General features: G+C 37.2%; 1 protein-coding gene across 2 annotated transcripts in view; it reads right to left on the bottom strand.

The window, feature by feature from the left end:
- PKHD1 (PKHD1 ciliary IPT domain containing fibrocystin/polyductin) overlaps window positions 1-24,692 on the bottom strand; it is a 471,902-nt gene that overhangs the window by 40,687 nt on the left and 406,523 nt on the right. For both annotated transcript variants that reach the window (XM_072832682.1, XM_072832683.1), the window contains exon 62: window positions 6,564-7,578. In XM_072832682.1, the coding sequence (XP_072688783.1) occupies window positions 6,564-7,578 (1,015 nt within the window). The remainder of the gene's footprint in view (window positions 1-6,563; window positions 7,579-24,692) is intronic.

Below are 24,692 nucleotides of genomic sequence, written 5' to 3'. Positions count from 1 at the left end.
AACACCATGACCTCTGTCACTCAGGAACAGAGTCCCTCCACCCACTCCCTATACAGTCTGCAAGGCAAGAATGACTTTCCGGAGTACACACATACCATTTTACTTATATTTCCCAGTCCTTGTCCTCCCTATTAAACTTAGCCAGATGCTTTTAGCTGCTGTCAACTCCTAGGGAGAGAAGAGGGAAGAAATGGCTTAAGATCTGATGGTTTCCTTCTGGCACAACAGAGTGGTTCCAAACCTGGTACATGGTAAGCACCTAATACATGTTACTGTAGTAACATTATGACAGATCAGTGCCCATCATGCATTTCTCTGCTCTTAGGTCTTCATATGCCTCTGGAAAGCCATTACCTATCTTGGCCTGGCCAATCTCAAGTTCTGTATATTTCTCATTTGGTATGCTTTGTGCTATGCTCTAGTACTTATTATTAAGCTCTGTGGTTCTTTGAAATTACTCATTTCAAATTGAGACTCCAGTAACCCTAGGTGTAGGTTGCAGTGTGCTAGGAGTATATAAAGGCAGAGAATAAACATGGCACATCTTCCAACAAGGTCAACCCAAGGGTTAAAATCTAAGCATTTTAGGTAGAGAAACTCATTTAAAATAATATTTTGTAATAAATCTATCATGACTATCTTATCTGGGATATTGGAAACTCTGAATACATTCTTTAAGATCACACACAAACTATTCAAAATGTTCTGTTTGCATTAGGGTGCTGTAGCAGTCATAGTGCAGCCAGGAAAACAAGAGCCAAGATTTATTTGCTGGGAGATATTTAATACAGGATATTGGTTACACAGGAATATCAGAATAGTGAAGAAGCCAAACAGGTTACATTTCACTGCAACAAATATTTAATGGTTATTTATTTGCATGACTCTATGCTTAGGCACTCTTGGGAATATAATAATAAATTGAAGCATTGACCACCTAATAATTATTACAAAGAGAAAAATACACTACAGTTAATATAACTAAAGTTAATTTTATAAAAAACTAGACTAACGGTGAAGCAGGTTCATACTGAATTAATTTCTTTATAATTATACATAGAATTAGATTCAATATGACATATTCTTGTTAAATAGTTGTACAAATGTTTGTTTTGCCTTTCCATTAATTTTTAAATCTCTAGATTTTCATATGAGCCATATAATTTTCTGGATATAATAGCTATTCAATTAATGTTTGGGAACTAAAAGATATTGAAATCTAAGCTTTTATGAGTCCTTATTATATCTACCTACAACTTCACCATCTGTACACAGAGATCTTAGTTACTTGATTTTAAGGTAGCATGGTTCAATTTTAGAGTTAGAGCTACATGCGAATGTGATTGAGAAACTGCTGGATACAGATATGTGAGTGGTAGCAATGGATTACAGTTACATCCTGTTTATAATAAGGAAAATAGCAGAAAAATATAACCTGCAGAAGTAGAGTCAAGGATTTAGTGGTCTGGGGCCAATTAGTGTAAGAACAATGGTCCCTAAGGGTATCACTGCAGAAACAAGACTGTGAAATAAATGATAATTTTAATGATAACCATGAGTCATCAATAAAAATGTGAATGATCTACATTATTTCCCACTTAATAAGGGTCGATAATATGTGGGGGATTTTTTTGTTTTGTTTTTAGTTTAAGTGATGAATGCTTTTAAAAATGTAGTGATAAAAGGAACAATTTTTAATTAAATGGAAAGTTTGCCTATGCAAAGCATTTCATTTTCCTTAAAAAGCCAGATATATGAAATACCATTAAGACAATTTCGCCATCCACCTAGCTCAACAAAGCAGTGAATTTGTATGGTAGCAAAAAGAAGAAAGAGCACAGAAACATTCTTCAATGACAGATCACTGTTTTTTGCCATGAAGGAGGAAAGAGACAAGCTGGCAGTACAGAAATCTCTTCCAGGATGAACCTTCTGCCAGCCTTGAGAAGAATGTCCTCCCATGTTGACAGAAAATTCTGTTCTTATATACTCAATAGCTGTTTCCTAGAAAGCAGGTGCCTGGGGATATGGAGAGGTTATACAAGAGAAGATGCTAAATGAGACTGCACATCAATAGACTAGTTAGTCTCACCAATGGTCTGAGCTAGTTCTCTTCTCTATTCCAAGTTCATTTGAGAAGCTGCTATTTACAGAGTAAGGGAACTTAAAAAGATGCTAAGGTGATGGGCTCAAGAACTTACAGAAAGCCACTCATACAATGTCTTGCTCACCCTCATTAGAACCATTTTCAGGAGCCAAGGATCCTGGCAATGTCATAAACAGAGAACTTTATTTGAGATAGCATATTAGGTCTTTATTGCTGCATGACAAATTACCATAAACTTAGTGGCTAAAATAATACAAATTTATTATCTTTGGGTTATGGATTAAGAATCCAAACAGGCTTGGCTGGGTTTACTTCTGGAGCCTCTCAGGAAAAAACAATTTCTAAACTCATTCAGATTGTTGGTGGAATTTATTTCCTTGTGGCTGTAGAATGGAGGTCCATATTTCCCCACTGGCTGTCAGCCAAGGTCCATTCTCTATTTATTCCACCTGCTTTTTTTTTTTTTTTTTTTTTTTTTAACATGTTGTCCCTTCCATCTTAAATCCAGTGATGGTTTTAAGCTCTTCTCACACTTTGAATCCCTCTGTCTTCCTCTGTGGCCAGAGGAGGAGAAAGCTCTCTGCTTTAAAGGGCTCATGCTATTATTTGGGCCCACCTTGATAATCTGGGATATTCTATCTTTGGGTCAACTGTGCCACATAACGTTCTGTATTGAATGAAGTTCTATCTCACTATATTCATAGATATTTGGGATCAGGGCAGAACATCTTTGGGAAGCCATTTTAGAAATTTTGCCAACAATAAACAGCCTTGGCATTTCAATATTTAAACATCCAAAAAGATACAGATATATTTAATTTTACTGTAGGACAAAGAATATTACTTAAAGGTGTTTAAAAAAAAATATATATATATATATATTTTTATGATAGGCACACAGTGAGAGAGAGAGAGAGAGAGAGAGAGAGGCAGAGACACAGGCAGAGGGAGAAGCAGGCTCCATGCACCGGGAGCCCGACGTGGGATTCGATCCCGGAATCCCGGGTCTCCAGGATCGCGCCCTGGGCCAAAGGCAGGCGCCAAACCGCTGCACCACCCAGGGATCCCAAAAATATTTTTTAATTAAACGGGAAAGGGAGAGAAAAGGGAAAGAAAGGAGAAACATTTGAGAGCAAAAATCAAGTTCCTACTTAAAGAAAGGTAAGCAATATAAAATGTGTCCTGCCAGGATTCCGGATGAAAAACAATATATAAATAAGACTTCTGTGGAGAATGCTTAGTTTAAAAAGGGCAGATTGAATTTATGGTTATCTCTGTGCCCCCAACTCCACTGAAATTACTGAAAAGCATAAATATAAATAAAATGGTGTGAACCATTAGCATAAATGGTTTTGTAAACTAACAAAGATAAAGACAAAGAAGGAGAAGAGAGAAGTATTGACAAGAGGTCAATGAAGTTTTGGAAGGTAGAAAACAAGTTCCTGGAACGGACTTAGCCAAGTGGACAAAATTTAAATCCAGATGCCTCTAGGAGAGAATAAGACCAGGAGAGGCCAATTCACTGTGTATCATTTAACTAAAAAATAGAACGAATTCCATTTTTCCTCCTCAAAAATAAATTGGTAGCTTTTTTCGTTTTTTACTTTGGAAAGCAGGTAGTATTCCGCTTGAAAAGTAAATGTCCAATATGGCCTCAATTTGTTGAAATGCATGCAAACCCATTAAATTAGCAAGAGTGAACCTCTCGAGAACATCTATGGTGTTTTTTACTGAAAGGCCTGCGTTCCTGGGCTGATTCTGCTGTGTCAAGGTCAGTTCATTAGCTTGTCAATGGCTCTCCAGTGAGTTCAATGGAAGTCCCAACTGACACTGATCAAAGTTGAAAGAAACAGGGCTGGCCTGAGGCCTGCATAGGGCTCCAGGGTTGTTTAGCATATTGTGCAATTCTTTGGACCATGGGAAATCTTGCTAATTTTCATTCAATCCCTTAGGACAAGGCATTTCTTATTCTGTAGAGATTTATTCAGATATACTTAAGAAGCAGCTTTTCCTTATCTTCAGAAGATTTGCTTTTTGCCTTACATTTGAAATCTCTCTTAAAATACTAGAGGGACACAGAGAGATAAGGGAATAGAACATATCCCAACAGAAAATCGATGCTATAATATACATGTTTGGCAGCTTCTTATTAAATCAGAAATATCTGAGTCAAAAGTGAAAACATGATGGCTATGATGGATAGTAGGCCATAAAGGTGATCTCTTCTCTGAAGCTGTCTCATCTCTTCATAATAGAAAGATCGCCCACAGATATGTGTCTGTACCTAAACTGGTACTGGTTCTATTCTCCTTGCTGGGCTTCCTCTGCTATACATCCATTGCTTCTACTCTGACTTTTCTCTCCTTGTAGTTAAAGGCTAAATATTCACTGAGTCTTTTTTTATACATCACACAAAAATCAGTTATTTGGGAATGATGACCTGTTAGAAAAGCTCAATACTATAAAATCTAAATAAATTTTAGCAATGGATTGGCCCCTTTTTCTCTCTAGTCAGTCAGTCATACATGTATTATATCTATAAGAACTCAATGGGATCTAAATGAAATCGGGCTAAAGGAAAAAGATATTTAAATACAAGCTAAGATGCACTGGCATCATTTTTTTTCATATTCTTGATTCTTATATTACCATGCATTCATTATATATAGCATAATGACATTGATGACATGGTGAAGGTTTGTTGGTTGGTAAAAATAGCCAAGATTTAATAGATTCTGAGCAATCCACATAACTAAGAGTACTTTTTAATTTTTTTTTTTTTTTACTTTTTAATTCTAAGATAATTCCTAAAGTCCTTCAACTCAACAAGAATTCAAGGGAAAAAACTGCTTGAGTTTCCTTTTCATATCTCTCATACATATTAATGTACTGTCTGGAAGATGAATATCTATCTATGTTATAATTCAGGTAAAGTATGACACAAAAACACTAGCTGAGCTTTCATTTGGATATATTGCTCTATATATAAAAAAGGCAATAAGTATATTAGTTAAATATGACTAACAATGTGAAGGTGTCTTTTTTTGTTTTTACTTTGTTTTAGACCAAATCCCATATTCATTGAAGATGGCATATGGAAGTAACTAATATCCATTAAATATCAATTGCTTATTAATACTACCACAAATAAGATGAAAAAGCAGTAACATCAGAATAATCTAAAAGAATATGAATGCTTTAAAATCTATTGAATAATATAGATCAGAATATAAATAATCTTACCTATACCAGGGACCCAGTATCATCTGAAAATATGCACTGGTTTGAGCTTATTTTCTAGTGGTGATGACAAATTTGTAGGGAATACCTATGTTGCCCACCTTTAGCCCGTTTTAACTAGCAATATTCATTTATATATGTTTCTTAAGCATTATAACAAGTTCATTTTGTCTCTCAACCTGGGCTATCATTTTTCGGTTCTTTTGCATCTGCTAAAAATTGAAGCTTGGGACTCAGTCTTTACCTTATGAGAGATACTTTAGATGAACTTGGGCTAGTCAATTAATCCGTTGGCTAACACAATCTATAAAATTGAGAGTAATTTACACTTGACTTCCCTTATTGTGTACTTCCCATGCTTTTCCACTCACTAAATTCAGATAACATTCAGATAACATTCAGATAAATTTAATTCTGAAACATCTATTAACAGAAATCTGGTGGAGGATTCCAAAATATAAGTGTTTACAGTCAGAATAATATAGCACAAGGGGTGTTACAGATCTTATACAGGTCTGTGTCATAAATGTAGTTGGCAACAGGAATACTCCTGGTCATACAATTTGACAAAGGCATCCTCTTCAGGGCTTTATAATTCTAGGCTAAATAAGACCCAATCAGTCACTGCATTACCCTAGTAAACTTCTAGTCACCTCCAAATTTTTCCTAAACATTAGCCCCTTCCCCAGCTCTATAGGAAGAATTATTATCATCCTCCTCAATACTCAATTTTTAGCTTGTAGCTTGTTCAATTGTGATAGGTAGTGTTTCTGTCCCTTAAGGCAAAGATCATATCTGTTTCACCTTAGCAATCCAGGAATCTAGCTTACCACTTAAATTCATTACATGAATAAATGAATGAACAAATGAACTGAAAACAAGCTGCTTTGGAAAAATTTCTTCCTACATGATTTTCACTTTGAGGTACCAAAATAGAACATTTTCAACTACACAAAATATAGAATAGTCATGAAAAATATAGATTTAATAAAAAAATTTTAAATTGAGAATTAAGTCTATAAGTGACTCTCTAAGTTTTTATTCTTTTTTTTGTTTTGTTTTTTTGGTTTTTTTTTTTTTGTTTTGTTTTGGTTTTTAAGTTTTTATTCTTATCTTAAGCATACAGGTTCTGTGATTCAGTGGAAGTCGACTGACATTTGCAATATGTGCCCAAGAAATCAGCCCTTGTCTAGATGTTATCATAATTAGTACTCACCCATAGTCAGTGACTCCCTTTGGCTGAGTTACCAGTAAGGCCCCAATAGTCATATTCAGAACATTCTCTAGTACTCCGGTCTGTTGAGCAGTGATAATCTGGTGAGCCAAATTCTGTAATTTGTTACTTGTTAAATATGAAATCAGTCTAGTGCTCCTTATTGTTGGCAGATCACCAATTTCAATGACTATCACTTTTGAAGCAGTTTCCATAATGGTTGGTGATGGGACCCTATATGAACTCATTTCCGTCATAAGAGGTCTTCGTTGACCGACTCTGTAAGGACTAGCACAAGTCACAGTTGGGCAATTGCGCTTTCTCTTTGCTTTATTGTCAGCAATGGCCTTTAAGGTTGCTTCATTGCCAGGCATCTCATGAATAAACCTGATTTGATCTTGGCTAACCTGCAAGAAGTCAGTTAGTCTTTCAAGGATGATGATTTCCCAGCCTTTTTCTAGAACTGAAAACATCACAGTGAGGGCCAAATGAATAGAGACACCTGAGTGTATTTCAATGGGCTCCTGTCCTTGTAGGACAACATACAAGAGGTTATCCAAGATGCTGAAATAGTTGGAACCAATTGACTCATCTAGCAATGAGGAAGTTGATTGAACCATAATGGGTGGAATGAAACTTTCCCCTATGAAAACACGGGGGTTCTGAAGTTCATGGTAGAATACAGCCAAAAGAAGCTTGGAGGTACTTCTGTTCCCCAATAGAAAAAAACGCAACACTTGGGGAGTCTGATCCACAAAGCAGATCTTGGTGATTTCTCTGGTAGGTAAAATGGAATAGAAAGTAGATGCAGACCCTGAAGTAGAACAGGGAGCATCGGCATTTACACTACTAAAGGTGTCGACAAAACCACGCGTAACAGATACAACTGGATATAACTTCTGCATTGCCCAAGTGGCATCAGCATTGTCAAGAATTAGAATTGCTTGGTCAGACTGTTTGCAGATGTAGCCTTGTATCAGGGCTCGGTATGTACATTTCTGTTCTTCTCTAAATGTACCTATAAAATAAAAGAAAATAAGTAATATACAAACCACAATCTCTCAAAGATGATTTGCAATCTATCATCCTTATTATCATCTGTAACTTCACGAAACATTTATTGAACTCAAGTGTGCTAGATACTGAGTGTGTAAAGAACTCTGGATAAAATATGAAAGGGTACATACATTAAATAACAGCTATGGATAACCTAAGTGTACATGTTACATAATATACATTATTTAAAAGTAATCATGGGGATGCCTGGGTAGCTTAGCAGTTAAGCATCTGCCTTTGGCTCAGGGTATAATCCCAGAGTTCTGGGATCAAATCCTGCATCGGGCTCCCTGCATGGAGCCTGCTTCTCCCTCTGCCTGTGTCTCTGCCTCTCTCTCTCTCTTTGTCTCTCATGAATAAATAAATAAAAATCAAGAGTAATAATGGATATAATAGTTCAGTGAAAAAAAGAGTTGAGTCAAATAATTAAGGAAAAGGAATAATCACTAAGGCCTCCCTAACAGAAAAAGGATAGGGGAGAAGGAGATAATAATATTTAAGTCAATGAAAAAAGAGGTAGATTGAGGGGGCTGGAAGGAATAATTTATGGACGTGTATTTTTAAAAATATTTTATTTATTTATTTGAGAGACAGTGAGCATGAGGGAGGTGAAAGGAGAGTAGAGGAAAGGGAGAAGCAGGCTCCCTGCTGAGCAGGGAGCCCGACATAGGGCTCCATCCCAGGACCCTGGGATCATGACCTGAGCCAAAGGCAGATCCTTAACTGACTGACCATCCAGGTGCCTGTATGGAGGTGTATTAAAATTAAAGAGGTATACTGTGAAAGGGTGTGAAAAAGTTTGGATGTCAGACTATATGATTGTCTTCATTTTCTCTTTTCTCTAAACATGAAGAATTTTTAAAAAATACAAGAAGAGGAAAAGAATAAAGTAGTAATTTGGGGGTATTGATACTAAATAGAGCCCAAGTTGAGGATGATTGGGGCTAATCAAGACGTTTAGAGAAATAGCATTATCCATTAGTCCTACTTAGCCTCAGGATTGGAACCAAAAAATCAAATTACTACATTTGGGTATAATCTAGCCTTCTCCTATTTCCTTCCTTCCATATGATATGATTAGAAATCTATGCCAAAGCTGCCTTTGATATCCATAAAATTAATTACCAACATGTTGCTTCAGGAGTAGGCCACATGGTTTAATTTTGCCTCAATAATAATAGCAACAATAGTCAAAATTATGAAGGAAATTGTAAAATGTTTCCATCTGAATAATAATGAAATCTTAGCATCAAAATTTGTGGATTTAAGGTTCTGCCTTACAAATTTAGAAAACAAGCAAAACAAATCCAGAGTAAATAGAAGAAAGGGAATAATAAATATAACAGCAGAAATCAATGAAATAGAAAAGAAAGAAACAAAGAAGCAAAAATAAAAGTGAACAAAGCTAAATTTGATTCTTGGAAAATATTAATTAATTATTTAACCCACTCACTAGACTGATAAAGATAAAAAGGAAGAGCATAAATCACCAGTTTCAGGGATGAATGGTTATTACTACAGATCCTACAGACAAAGGTTAAGAAACTACTAAAACAAACTTCATGCTAACAAATTCAACAATGTAGATGAAATAGACAAAAAGAAAACAGATACAGAATAAAACAGAAAATTCAAATTGTTCTAACTCTTTAAAGTAATTGAATTCACTAAATTGAATACTAAATTATTAATTTAAGTAGAGATTCAATTATCAAACATAAAAGAAGGGTCACTTTTAACATAATATGTTTTCTCCCTATGGTCATATAATATGGAAACCCTAATGTAAATCAAGAATTATTTTCAAAAACATGGAACCAGTATGAAGGGAATTAATTCCATGATCTTAACAGATATGGAAATTGTGCCCTGAGAGTCTGATAAACAGCTCTACTATAGATATATCCTTTTGAAATGAGATATTTAGGGGGCCTTCCTAAAAAAAACAAAACAAAACAAAACAAAAAAAACCACTACTTTCCTTTTCTTTTCTTTTCTTTTTTTAATTTTAATTTATTTATTTATGATAGTCACACACACAGAGAGAGAGGCAGAGACACAGGCAGAGGGAGAAGCAGGCTCTATGCACCGGGAGCCCAACGTGGGATTCGATCCTGGGTCTCCAGGATCACGCCCTGGGCCAAAGGCAGGCGCCAAACCACTGTGCCACCCAGGGATTCCCTACTTTCCTTTTCTAAACTTTACAGCTCACTCTCCTTCTTTTAACACGTTTTTTTTTTTTTTTCTTTTTTAGCCATGTTGATGTCATGTCAATTATTCATTCACATTCTATCCAGTTTTATAGATGTCTGATTTTGTTCCTCCTGGTTTTGATTCAGGAGATATAACATCTTTTAAAGTGATCTCTACAGATTGCTAAATTTTAGGAACTATCCCTAACTAAACTAATCACTCTCTTATTTGATACAATTCTCAATCATTCTCTGCTACTAACTATAAGTAGTTTGATAAATTACACAGAATTTGTAAGTGTCAGTGCTTCTAAGGGGTTATTTCTCAAGGTGAGGGACTATATCTCCTATTACCACAGGGCTTAACACAATAACTCAAACACAGTAGATGCTTCTTAATATGTATTAGTTGATTGATGTATAATGTCCTTTTCAAAACTCTTATTTTTAAAATAATTTTTAGGGCAGCCCAGGTGGCTCAGCAGTTTAGCACCACCTTCAGCCCAGGGTGTGATCCTCAAGACCCTGGATTGAGTCCCACGTCAGGCTCCCTGCATGGAGCTTACTTCTCCCTCTGCCTGTGTCTCTGCCTCTCTCTCTGTCTCTCATGAATAAATAAATAAAATCTTTAAAAAAATCTTTAAAAAATAATAATTTTTATCAATTCTTTCCAAGTATCTAGTTATAAGATTATTTTTCTATAGCTTGAATACATTTTAAACCAACATATGACAACAATAACAGAATATACTACAAAAATTTATTATGAGACTCGCCCCCTTTAATATATGACAAAGCTCAATACACTGAGAAATCCATCTATTTCATATGAAACCATAAGATTGAAATTATGGCTGATTATATTTATATGAATTTTCTTATGTTCCTAAAAATATTATTGATTTGTTTGCAAAAGAATTATGTTATGACAAAGCATTTTTTCCTATACTAACTCATTATATAAATACACATGTAGAAAAATGAGTATTTATTTCTATTCCTGATGGCAAGTGCCTTCTAAAGCTAAAATAACAAAAATGGAGGATTTCTAATGTGATTCAAATATTCTTTTACAAAGAATTTTTTTTTTACAATTTATTTTATTTTACAAAGCAAGCTCAGGTATAAGGTGATAGAATAGAAGTCACTGTCAAATTTTTATAACCTGTTGGAATTTTGTAGGAGTTAGATTATGAACCCCAAAAACCAGGCAAGAAATTCAATAAACATTTACTGAATTCCCTGTGCATGTTTAACCTGTCAACAGGAAGATTTTGTTACTATGTCTCTTCTCTCTTCATTGTTAGGAGTGAGTTACCTTTCTGTATTATTAAGCGTTGTGATGTGATAAAGATTAAATGCTAAGCGCATATGGCTACTCAAATATGTAGGAATTATTTGCTTATTTAAACGTAGTTACCTTCCTTATTCAGAGTAGTGCAATGCCAATTACACACATTGTTTCTATTCCTAATGTATTCATTTTTGTGTGTGTTTTGAAGCTCTGTGTGTGAACATCTCACTAAAAGGAACACATGCTTTCTGATGCTGAGACATTTGGTTGGAGACTTACTCCCATGACCTCCACGAAGTCAATAATTAGTATCTCCTAAGTTACATAAAAAAAAGTTTCATGAAACATTGGTTATTATAAAATATTATCCCCCATGCCTTCCTTCCTATACCCCCATAAGATGGAAGACAAACACATTTGATCCAACGTAAGTAAATAGAATACTTAAATTACTTCTTTGTTTCAGGTCTTCTTGACAAAATATAAAACAAATGAAATACTTTTCCTCCAAAATCATACACCCTACAATTTTTGCTCTTCTAGGAATAGCACTGTAAAAAATCTGTAATAAATAATCTACTAATTATATTTTCAGGCTGTCCAGCTTATGAAAGAGTGTTTTTCTGGCCCACATGTTTAGAACTGTCAAATGTGGAAAATTTCTTATGAAGTTTTCCTCATGTATGAGCTGTAATATTTCAATAGCTTTTTATAGAATAACTTTTGTGGCACGGTCAATTAAAAAACCTACTTCTCCTCCACCTCTCACTTTCTTCTCATGCCTTAGGATACATTTGTAACACAGGAGACCCAGAGTCTGGCTCCTGTTTATCACAGCATGGGCAAGTTGACATAAATGGCTAGTAAGAACTTTATATAGAAGTGATTTCGAATCACAAAAAACAGACCTTTTTACACCCATACCAAGTGCATGTCCAGCTCAATTCTCTGTTAGCTAGATCTTAAAAATGCTTGTATCCATTGTTACCCACCCTCTCAGTGCTTATGATGGAGGAGAATTTAGAGCCAGGAGAGTGTTAGCTTAAATTTTCATTAAAATATCTCAAATTTGCAAATTTTACAAAAAAACATAGGGCCAGGGGATCCCTGGGTGGCACAGCAGTTTAGCACCTGCCTTTGGCCCAGGGCGGGATCCTGGAGACCCAGGATCAAATCCCACATCGGGGTCCCAGTGCATGGAGCCTGCTTCTCCCTCTGCCTATGTCTCTGCCTCTCTCTGTGTGTGTGTGTGACTATCATAAATTAAAAAAAATAATAAAAATAAATTTAAAAAACATAGGGCCATGCATGGGCAGCCCAGGTGGCTCAGCAGTTTAGCGCCGCCTTCTGACCAGGGCGTGATCCTGGAGATCTGGGATTGAGTCCCGTATTAGGCTCCATGCAGAGCCTCTTCTCCCTCTGCCTGTGTCTCTGCCTCTCTCTGTCTCTGTGTCTCTTATGAATGAATGAATGAATAAATAAATGACCTTAAAAAAAAAAACATAGGGCCATAAAAACTCATTGCTAGCATTCCTTCTGGAATCTTGATAAGGCCACTATCAAGGTGTAAGGTGTAAGCAAAGACCCTGAAACCTCAACTTTACCACCTTCACAGTAAGTCAGCCTGGATTGTAGAGAGCCAATGAGCAAATGCCTTGGATATGCTTAATAAGATATCATGGGAAAACAGGATGACTGGGTTCACTGAGATTAGGTTTCTGCCTGTGACTGAGAAGAAGGGGCAGAGGGTCACAGGTATTAAAGATATTTTCAAAGAACCAATCATATGAAGCATAGCACATCTCAGCTACAAAAGGAGAGAAATGAAGTAAGGGATGTTATATACAAATAATACTTGAAAAAATATAACAACAACCAACATTTATGGAAGACTTTGTCTGTGCCAGGTATTCTCCTAGAGAAGCCTTGAAGATGAGATGAACAGTAAGAGACTGAATATACCAACAGACAATAGCCATACCATACACGAAAACAACTCTGATTCATAGTCAGCAGTGACCAAGCCAAGAAACCGGTTTATTATTAGCACAACCAGTTGAGGAAGGTCACATTTCTATCTGTATCTAGTCCGGGATGACCAAACAGTAACCTCTGAAAAAATCAGCCCCAAATAGCTAGCACCTGATTAATAATTGTCAACTTCCCCCTCTCCAACTGAGGACCAAATGAAGAAAGCCAAACACATGCCTCTAATCAATTGCATAGGATGTCACACTTCTAAGTAGCCCACCTCCAGCTTCCCCATGCCAAAAACAGCACCCAATCAGGATATACCTGAAATCTTTCCTTTTTTCCACCATAAAGCTTTCTCACTCTCTCTGCCTTTGAGCCTCTGCCAAATGCAAGTGATGGTGGCTAACTCGCTTGCTATAGCAAATCTAGGTAAAGAGCCTTTGGCTGTTCTTTTTTTTTTTTTTTTTTTTAAGATGAACTGATTTGGTTAATTTTATTCTTTGGTTGTTCTTATTTGAGTAGTCTTTATTTTCACAGAAGTCAAGGTTTTAGATGAGTTATTTACCTGGAATAAGAGTGATGACAGAGTTAGAATGGACAAGGAAACCATAAACTAGTTTCAGTGGCTTTCAGGGACTGAAAAGCAATGGCTACCATGTCAATATGACACAGGTAGTGAGCCTAATGACATCAGCCACAGAGAAGCAGGGGTTTTTGCTTAAGGGATATGACATAGGGCATGTGAATAACATTGAAATGTGAAGATTTGAGAGTGTGATAATAGGTAGGCTTGAGGCAAAAGGGTTAAAGAACACTATGAAAACAGAAAGCAGTTTGTTGAATCTAATTTCAGAGCTAATTTCACATAGCACCAGGAGCAAGATTTGGAGAAAGAGAGTCAAAGGTTGGTTGACCTCATGAATGATCAGGAAAGACATGTGTATTCTGGAGGTGTAAATAACGTGTGGTGGACTTCTGATGGCGATTGTCGGAAGGCAGGGATGCTAAACAAAATACACTATACCCTTATACTCTCTAATGTGGTGTGGAAGTTGGACACTATCAGAAGGGTTCTATGGATTTCACAGCTTGTCAACTGGGGACTCTAGTTACTGCTTAAATTAGTCTTGTTGGCCAGAAGATGATCATCTCATGGTTGTTTCAACTACTATAAAATGGTTGCTCAGGAAAGTTTCAGGTATAGAAATATCTGACAGCAGGTCCACAGCCTAATGGAAGTGGTATCTGGAAGGGGAACAGGATGGGATAGAGATTAGAATAGTAGAGGAAGATTTACTTCCCTACGAAGATATCCTCAAGCCATCGGATTGGTGATCCTACCGTCCTTCTCTATTTTTTTTTCCTTCCTTCTTTCTTCTTTCCTCCCTTCCTTTTTCCTTCCATAACCCTTTTTACCTAAAACTTCTCCATGGCAAGTTTATTATTCCTAGTTCATAGACAAAAAAACTGACTCACAATTTTAACTCATAATTATGTAGTAACAATAATGAGGAGAAAGGGGAAAAGAAAAGCAACATAATCCAAATAACTTCACTTTGGGTTGTATTTAGTTGTAGAGTCAGCTGTGATGAGTAACACTGGCCAAGAAGTACCACGATCATCAGGAGTTCTCTCAACACAGTGAGAGAGAGCAACTTATGGAGAGGTTTTCAGTGATTGGTTATTATTTGTCACATCATATATTTGGTGAGAGTCCATTTGCTTTTTTATATTGCCACTTGGTCTTCTTAATATTTTAGCATACTATCCCAGAACTCTAAACACACAACCACACATTTAACAAAGGCACCAGTCTAAAGATTATCAGCAAGTAACATTGATTATTATTTTATAGCCAAACTTGCAGTCCTGGTGTTCATAAATAAGAAATTTTATTTTTATTCCTCCAGAATTTAGCACTAAGAGACAGCGTGGTTCATCAGTCTCTTTCCATCTACTTTCCTAAGTCATCTCCAGAGCTAATCAATTCTAGTATTTTAATTTTAATGCGAGGCAAAATAAAGCATATGTAAGCAATGCATTAAGGTTCCTGCTAAATGGGCATGGTTCTTAACTGTAGGGGAGAAAACACGGGACTTAAGAGAAGGGTGTGCACATGGCCAGCAGGCATCATCGTTTACTGTCCTGGCCACAGCTGGCAGAAGCTCACGGTGACAATCTGGCTTCCCTTCCCAACAGTGTTCCATCTTTTCTTCCTCTGGATTTCTTTCCCTCTTGCTTCTCTCAGTTGGGGAAGGCTTAGTTTTGAGTAATGATTATCTTTCTCACTTGTTTCTGTCTTTTCTTTTCCCACTTCTCCAAATGGCCTTATCTGCCAGTCACAATTTTTGTGGTCTGCAATTCTGATCACTTTTAAATGAAACCCATGCTGGCTTTGGTAATCATAATGTCATTTACAATTTACCACTAAACACGTTTATTCAGTTAGTAGCACACTGGAGAAAGAGAACTCCATATGAACTCACCGTGAAAGGCCTAATCTGATTATTTCCTCATGAAAATCCAGGCAGGGGTGCTTGTAAGAGGGGCTGAGAGGAGAAGAGGAAAAAAAGCAAGGTCTGGCCACAGCTGACTTTCATAATCAATGTGAAGAGATAAGTGACACAGCCTGTCAGGGCCGGCCGCCCAGTCACCCCAGGGCATTCCTCTCAAACAGGCAAGAGTGGACAGGACTTAATAAATGCTGAGTGACCAGTGAGTATTGGCTTGGCATATGCTATTGCATTCAAGATGGACAAGCACAGTGATAAAGTCCAGAAGCTCTTCTCTAAGTGGGGGAAATTAGATTAAGCAGGTTGTATTTGTGTGTGCATGTGTGCACATGAACACTTGGCTTTGTGTATACTTTAACATCCTAGAACGTCCTAGACATACAATATCCTCCATCTTCCTCTCCCTTGACTGGAGACCTCAGACCTAACAACCAAGAAAAAAAGTGAATTAGGTATGTCTGGTGAAGGAGGAGAAAAAAAGAAGGCATGTGTGTGTGTGAGTATGTATGTATACTCAGGTTGCTTCCAGGGTTCTAACAAATATTAACTTTGTGTCAATATTTGTCCTTCCTGTCGTGAAATGAGGATTTTCCACCTCATTTCACATTTGAAAAGAAAATATGCCAAAGGGGTCGTCTTTGCTAGGAAAAAAAATTAAAAGAAAAGGGAAAAAAAGAAACAACCTCTATCCTTTATTTAGAAAAATGGGTCAGAAGGAAAGAGAAAAAAAAAGTATTTTTAAAATAAATGTTTTGACTCAAAGGCACATAGAATCCTTCCATCTTCCCCTTTCAACAAAAGGAAAAAATTTATATGTTTAAAATTGAATGAAATACATCAACATTAATGATTTTTTTTCCTCGAGGTTAACATCACCATTTCCCTCAATAATTTTTTTTTAGCCATTTTGTGATAGATTTCCCAATTCATGGTACAGTAAAGTATAGGAGATTTTGACAAAAGCAAAATATATAATCATTCTCTTATTTTCAAGAAATGAAATCATTTACAATTCTTTTCTGTCAAACAACATTTACACCTCATTATTTCTAATTTAACAAATATAAATGGCCACAGATCAAATAAAGTGTAGACAGGTTGAATTGATCCCCATTTATAGATGTTGTTGTAGACCTTCAGGCTATGAAGGGAGACTCCAAAATCTCAAAGCTGTGTTCCTAAATATACAAAGAGAGTAGCTGAAATCTTGGAAAGAAATATGAAAGAAGACATTTTGGTCATACTAAAAATAATAGACAAAAACTATCCACTTTTTTAGAATGAGGAATTCTTGCTAAGAGTTCTGTTTTATCTTTTTAACTTCAGAAATAATGGCTGTGCGTTTTATCTGTAAGGTGAATTGAGAATGATGCTCTTATGCATCATAGATTCAATATGGATGACAGAAAACATAAGCTTGCTTTAGAATTAGAGGTTTGTAAATTCTGTTGAGTGACTACAATATGGTAGTACTAGTAATCATAAAAGAGATAAGATAGATATGTATATATGTACAGTCACATACACAGATGGCATTATAAGATAATGTAATTTGAGAAATTTAAAGTTTATTAAATTGAAAAATTAACGTATTCAAAGTTCAGGACTGGAAGCTTCAAAATTAAGGTATTTTCAGCTTGGCTTTCATAATACATTGAACAGTGGTGCTTAGGAATGTAGTCTCCTCTGGCATCATTCTTACTGAAAAAGACAGCACTCTTATAGCTGGTGATCGGCGTGGTGCAGTGGCTTCCAATGTGTAGGAGTCCTGAGCGGGCAGAAAAGAGAGGTCCTGGTGTGGAAATAGCAGTACAGGACTGAAGATACTGCACAGAAGAGGAAGGTGCTAGATGAGAAATGCACACCTCTGTAGGCACACAGAATGGGAGATGGACTTCAGGGGCTCTAGATGATAGGATTTGCCACAATTTCATGAGGAATCTCACCAAAGTCCTTGAACTTAGGTCTATTTTTGATGGGAATACATTTCCAACCTAATCTGAAAAAAATGGAAAACTATATAAAACTAACCATTACCTGAAGCAGGATGCCCATATGGCCTTTGGTGAAAGATCTTTCTATCTTTACTAAGATCCCTTGATGAGTATCTCCAAATATTTGGGTCCTTTTAATAGAAATGTTACTTTGAGAGGGAAAAATGATCAGAAAATGAAAGTATGTGATAAAATGACAATGAAGATGAGGGATGAGCATTAGATACATATCAAATAGATCCTTCTTCTGAATCAATCTTTTTTTTGTTTGTTCTTTTTAAATAAACAACACTTATTTTTATAGATAAGTCCATTCAAATCAATTCCAGAAGACTACTTTGTATTTTTTTTACTAAGTTGAAATGTCATCTATATTCTACTTAAAATAAGTGACCTAAAAATGCTTTTATATTTTTGTTATTTTGTTGTATTATGATTTGCCCTGCAAACACCAATGGGTATGGTCTCAATTATGACTTTTATTTTTTGACTACTACAGTGAAAACAGCCAAAGCAAATGCAAGTTCAGGAAAAACAGCTTGGTAGGTAAGACATCAATTTTTCTAGCCAGAGAGATTTGCATTGCACTTTCTACCTGCAAGACCAAGGGCAAGTTACTTACCCTCTTTCTGACCCAGTTAACTCATTTGTAAAAGAGACTGAAAATAGCATCCAACCCATAGGCTGATGGATAGGTTTAAATGAAATGATGTATGTTGGAAACAAACGTGCTAATAGACGTAGGTTGCTACAGTAGCCATACTAAAAAAAGTAGTATTCTTTAAGATGCTTCCCACTCTCCTTTTGCCTTTTTTGCTACTACCCTCATCACAAATTAATAACGTTCAGTGCCGTTTAGTCTGAAACAGCACCGGCAAGTGCTGCAAGTATTCATAATGAATAATGTTGAAAGAGAGAGGTTACAGGTGAAGAAAATGCTACAAAGCAGATATACTATCTACGATCTTAGAAAATATGTGCAAGAAAGAAATGTACATGTCTATAAGCAGAATGTCTGTTTTTTTCACCAATCAAAAAATTAATAAAACCCTGCAAAATGCAAGATGGTTTCAACCCTTCCATCTAATCTTAGCTTTTTTCCTTCATTAGTTTGGTAATATTCTCCACCTCACTTCCCCTTTCTCTCTACCCTCTGATTTCCTTTTGCTAGCAACCCTTGCCTGCCATTTTTGACCACAGTGATGTTCAGGGGTTAGATTAAAGTCAGGAGCAGCCAACAGCCTTCGTTACAAATACAATCTGAGCATGCTCTTTCCCCAGAATGATAAACTTATCACCTCTCCAGCCCTCGGTCTGAAGCTGCAGCAGTAATTCTGCTGGATGCCAAAACTAAAATGAATGGGACTGTGCCATGCCCAGCTCTGAGCTGTGGCTGTAATGAGATTTGAATGGGAAGCCCCGGACACAATAAATCTGCGCCATATGTGACCATTTCCTGTGTCAGTTCCTTTCTCATAACCAGTGGAGACTTTTTTTTTCCCTCTCATGACCCCACACCATGACTCTGAAATCTTTCATGGCTGCTTATGGGCCTCAGGCTTTTTACAGCAGTTGTATAAATAAATGAATTTGACAGCAAACATCATAACAGTTAGCAGTAATGTGTGTTCGCCACAAGTGCCTATACTACTCACTGGAGAAATGGCAGAGGAAACAGCTTGTTTTGTTACCTAAACAAAAGTAGTTTCGTTTGACAAGTGGTGAAAGAATTAGTCAAATAAACTTGAAATCCACTAGGACTGTTTTTGCCAACCCTCCCTGCCAGTAAAATGTTCCCAGCTTCTCAGTGCCCATGATTCACAAGAGATAAATTTTCCTCTTTTATTCTGAGATAAAGATCTGGGCTGGGAATACAAAACCTTTGCCTGATATTTTATATTACTCTTCTTCACAAGGCAAGAGTGTCATGTAGGGGAACTCAGGTATGGTAAAGCGTTTCCAAAGGAACTTAGGAAAGAAAGACCAAGGGAGGTAGTTCAGGTAGGAAGGAGGAGAGTTCGTAATAGTGACCCCATCCCACTGATTACCTGTTGAAAGTAAACCAGAGCCTAGGAGGGCTTCCTTTTCTTTCATGTTTCCTTTATTCAAAAAAGGTTGTTGAAAGAAAGGGGGGGGTCATCATTTTCCCTCTATCTCTACAGTCCCAGTAAAATGAAGTAGTCTATTTTGGGGAATTTGTGGTCAATTCTGATAAGTACAAAAAAAAAAAAAAAGGCAAAGATTCTTCTCAGTTACATGGATTCGTTGGTTTAAGTCCTTAAATGTTTTTGCTCCTCTACTGGAATCTCAATAACCACCTCATTATTCCAGCTATGAAAAAAAGATGTTTTTTTTTTTTTTTGTCTTTTGGGTTTTCTAAGAGATTTTATTTATTTATTCATGAGAGACACAGAGAGAGAGAGAGAGGCAGAGACATAGCCAGAGGGCAAAGCAAGCTCCTTGCAGGGAGCCCGATGTGAAACTGGATCCCCTGACCTTGAGATCACGCCCTGTGCCAAAGGCAGACACTCAACCACTGAGCCACCCAGATGTCCCTATGAAAGAAAGACCATATAGCTCAATAGTTATTCCTATGGACTCTGGTCCAAACTGCCTAGATTCAAATCCTCACTTTGATACTTACTCTCTGTGATTTTAGGCAAGTAACTTAGCTTCACTGTGCCTCAGTTTCCACTTTTGCAAAGTGGGAAGACAAATGGTATGTCATAAGGTAGCTGTGACAATTAAGTGTGTTTTAAAGGGCTCTGAACATAAATGATAAATGGGGACATTATGCTAAGTGAAATAAGCCAGTTTAAAAAAATAAATACTGCATGATAATACTTCTATGAGGTATTTACAAGACTCAAACTCATAGAAGCAGAGAATAGAACAGTGGTTGCCAGAGGCTGGAGAAGGGGATAAAAGGATCAAAGAGTGGCTAGGACTTAATATGTATTATTGTTGTCATTATTATTATTCCAAACAAAGAAACTTGGAAAACAGTGGTTTAAAACCACTAGAGCTCTTCTCTAGGATAGCTTGATATTGGCAGCTTATCTGGGAAATAAAATTTAAAACCTGAGGGGCACCTGGGTGGTTTAGTGGTTGAGCATCTGCATTTGGCTTAAATTGTGATCCTCAGGTCCTGGGATTGAGTCCTGTATCAGGCTCCCTGCGGGAGCCTCCTTCTCCCTCTGCTTATGCCTCTGCCCCTCTCTCTGTGACTCTCATGAGTAAATAAAATAATATAAATAAAATTTAAAACCTGTGGGGGAAAACCATAATAGTACTTTCATTGAAGTCAATTGCAATTAATTATACGATGTAGTACATTGTTAATAAAAATATCATCTGGATTTGAAAATATTTTTTGAGTTGTAGGCTATTTTCACTCTTTCTAAAGTAGTGCTCTTTGTCATGGTCAAGTAACTTTTGCCTCTAGAATCTTCTCATACTCAATAGAAGAATCATTGATTAGGAGAATAAAAGTTGGAGCTATCCCCAACTAACAACAGATCTTAGAGTCTATGTCCCACTCTCTGTTTTTATCTTTTTAAAAGTTATTTATTAAAATGTTTCACTAACATGTTTTGTTTGTGCGATAATATGCAAGAAAGCACCTTAACATTTTAGAAGGTGCAGATTATAATTAATATAACAGAGATAGTTCAACTTATAGAGTCTACTACCTACACAATAAATTCCTAATTTCTGTTTTAACTGAGAAATGCACTTAAATATATATTTCTATATATCTAGTCAACTGTTTCTGTGGAGAAAGTCAGAAATATGAATGACTTGAACTGCGCAAAATTAAATGGACTCTTTCAGTTTTGCTTTTAGAGCAGTACCTAAAAATGGAAAGAAGTATGTCAACCACTTATTAAACTCAACACCAAAGAAACAAACAATCCAATCATGAAATGGGCAAAAGACATGAACAGAAATCTCACAGAGGAAGACATAGACATGGCCAACATGCATATGAGAAAATGCTCTGCATCACTTGCCATCAGGGAAATACAAATCAAAACTACAATGAGATACCACCTCACACCAGTGAGAATGGGGAAAATTAACAAGGCAGGAAACAACAAATGTTGGAGAGGATGCAGAGAAAAGGGAACCCTCTTACACTGTTGGTGGGAATGTGAACTGGTGCAGCCACTCTGGAAAACTGTGTGGAGGTTCCTCAAACAGTTAAAAATATACCTGCCCTACGACCCAGCAATTGCACTGTTGGGGATTTACCCCAAAGATACAAATGCAATGAAACGCCGGGACACCTGCACCCCGATGTTTCTAGCAGCAATGGCCACGATAGCCAAACTGTGGAAGGAGCCTCGGTGTCCAACGAAAGATGAATGGATAAAGAAGATGTGGTTTATGTATACAATGGAATATTACTCAGCTATTAGAAATGACAAATACCCACCATTTGCTTCAACGTGGATGGAACTGGAGGGTATTATGCTGAGTGAAGTAAGTCAGTCGGAGAAGGACAAACATTATATGTTCTCATTCATTTGGGGAATATAAATAATAGTGAAAGGGAATATAAGGGAAGGGAGAAGAAATGTGTGGGAAATATCAGAAAGGGAGACAGAACGTAAAGACTGCTAACTCTGGGAAACGAACTAGGGGTGGTAGAAGGGGAGGAGGGTGGGGGGTGGGAGTGAATGGGTGACGGGCACTGGGTGTTATTCTGTATGTTAGTAAATTGAACACCAATAAAAAATAAATTAAAAATAAAAAAAAATAAAATAAAATAAAATAAATCATAAAAAAAAATATATATATATATATATATATATATACCTGCCCTACGACCCAGCAATTGCACTGTTGGGGATTTACCCCAAAGATACAAATGCAATGAAACACCGGGACACCTGCACCCCGATGTTTATAGCAGCAATGGCCACGATAGCCAAACTGTGGAAGGAGCCTCAGTGTCCAACGAAAGATGAATGGATAAAGAAGATGTGGTTTATGTATACAATGGAATATTACTCAGCTATTAGAAATGACAAATACCCACCATTTGCTTCAACGTGGATGGAACTGGAGGGTATTATGCTGAGTGAAGTAAGTCAGTCGGAGAAGGACAAACATTATATGTTCTCATTCATTTGGGGAATATAAATAATAGTGAAAGGGAATATAAGGGAAGGGAGAAGAAATGTGTGGGAAATGTCAGAAAGGGAGACAGAACGTAAAGACTGCTAACTCTGGGAGGCGAACTAGGGGTGGTGGAAGGGGAGGAGGGCGGGGGGTGGGAGTGAATGGGTGACGGGCACTGGGGGTTATTCTGTATGTTAGTAAATTGAACACCAATAAAAAATAAATTAAAAAAAAAAAAAAACAATGACGAGCCAGTAGTGGGCAAAATAGGGTTGATTGTGATTTGGGGAGGTGAGTTTTGCTAGAAAACCAAACACATAAAGTGACATCATCCTGTGGTAAAATAGACTTAATGGAGACTCCATATATAGTAAAGTAAACAGACAACCCCATCTTATCATTGCTCCAGGTTACAGGCTGCAATGCTACATCTAGGAAATGTCTCCAAAATTGGTCTGTGAGAAAATAACTTTGTGCCCTAGGACCTTCACTGTTGAAGAATGTCATGTAACAAGACATCTTCCTTACTACATCCAAGTCCTTTCCCAAGATCGGCTCCTAGGATGCATATCCTGATTCACTGTTGGAGTTGCAAACGTGAAGATTTTATGCAGCTGATAACCCCAGCTATTTGCACCCCACACCACCACCAAGGATGAATAAACACAGAGCTGAGCAGTGCTCTTTGTGATTGACTGGCCACTCCTACTGCCTCTTAAATAGAAAATGAACACTGCTACCTTTTAAAGTCTGTTTTGCTGAGTTAAGGAGAAAACTGAGAGGGCAAAGAAATTCTAAAAGAGCAGTAGCTTCGTCAAGCATTGTGGAACTATGAAAATAACTGCTCAGCTCTTTCTTCATCATTTTCTGTGTATGTGTGTCAACATCTATACAAGTTAGGCTTGTCACAGGAAGTGACAGGTTTGTACTTCCCTATCCTCCTGTGGTTGAGTAGAATCATTTGTTAGTCATCAATCATTGAGCAGAGGTAACAAGCAACTTTTGGGGGCCATACAATTTAATTGAAAGAGTTGGCAAAACATAGGCCATAGGCTCAAGCCAGCCCACTAGCTACTGTAAATAAAGTTTTATTGAAACTTGGTTACAGGTGTTACTTCTCTGACCTTCAATCCTACTACAGAAATCTTGGCAATTGCTTCAGAAGAAATGAAAGAAGCAGTCAGATTGGTTCACCTTCCCTCCTGTACAGTATTTTCAAACTTCCCAGTCATTAAAAAGAAGACTATTTCTGTTGTTCATACCATGGATTTTTCTCCCAGAAGTGGATATTTTGCCTTGGGGAACAGAAAGGGCAAGGCCCTGCTATATAGGTTGCACCATTACTCAGACTTCTAAAGAGAATATTTAAAATGCAGTTGAGCCACAAGAGAAGCCCATCCTGATATATCTTTTCAGAAACTTTCTAATCTGTGATGATATATGTATAATGATTTGAGTCAGCTGTGCTTATTTAACAGCAATGTCTTAATAAATAGCAACTTTTGTTTGTTTGTTTTTCACTGTGCTCAGTTTTTTAAAAGTACAAAAACAAACATCAGGATTACAGGAAGCTGTTAATGTACGGAACAGAGAGTGCATATGAACCGCCTGGCTATCAAACCCATGACTTAATATCCAACTTCCACGTGAGGTCCAGGAGGTTCCATGAGCTCCAGGGGGAGGAGTGCAGTGAGGCCGTGTCCCCTGAGGCCAGGCAGCTCCGACCTGGAGGACCCGGCGATTGCTGCCCAGGTGGCCCACCGAGTCCCCGAGAGCGCCACCACCACCCCCCCCCCCCCCCGGGGTGGACAGCCTGTTCTGGAGCACCCACACACTCCAGAGAACTAATATGAACATATTTTTAAACCAGTTGAAGTTGATGAAATAAGGAGACCCTGTTAAAGCACGAAGCCCATGTGTTCTCCACAGGGAGCTTCTGCCGCTGGGTGGTGCGATTTCGTGGGGGCCACATGCGGCTCCAC

Source organism: Canis lupus, chromosome 7 (assembly GCF_048164855.1).
Source record: "Canis lupus baileyi chromosome 7, mCanLup2.hap1, whole genome shotgun sequence".
In the NCBI taxonomy this organism is placed as follows: Eukaryota; Metazoa; Chordata; class Mammalia; order Carnivora; family Canidae; genus Canis; species Canis lupus.
The sequence above is the reverse complement of the archived record's forward strand: the minus strand, read 5'-3'. Positions and strand labels throughout refer to the sequence as shown.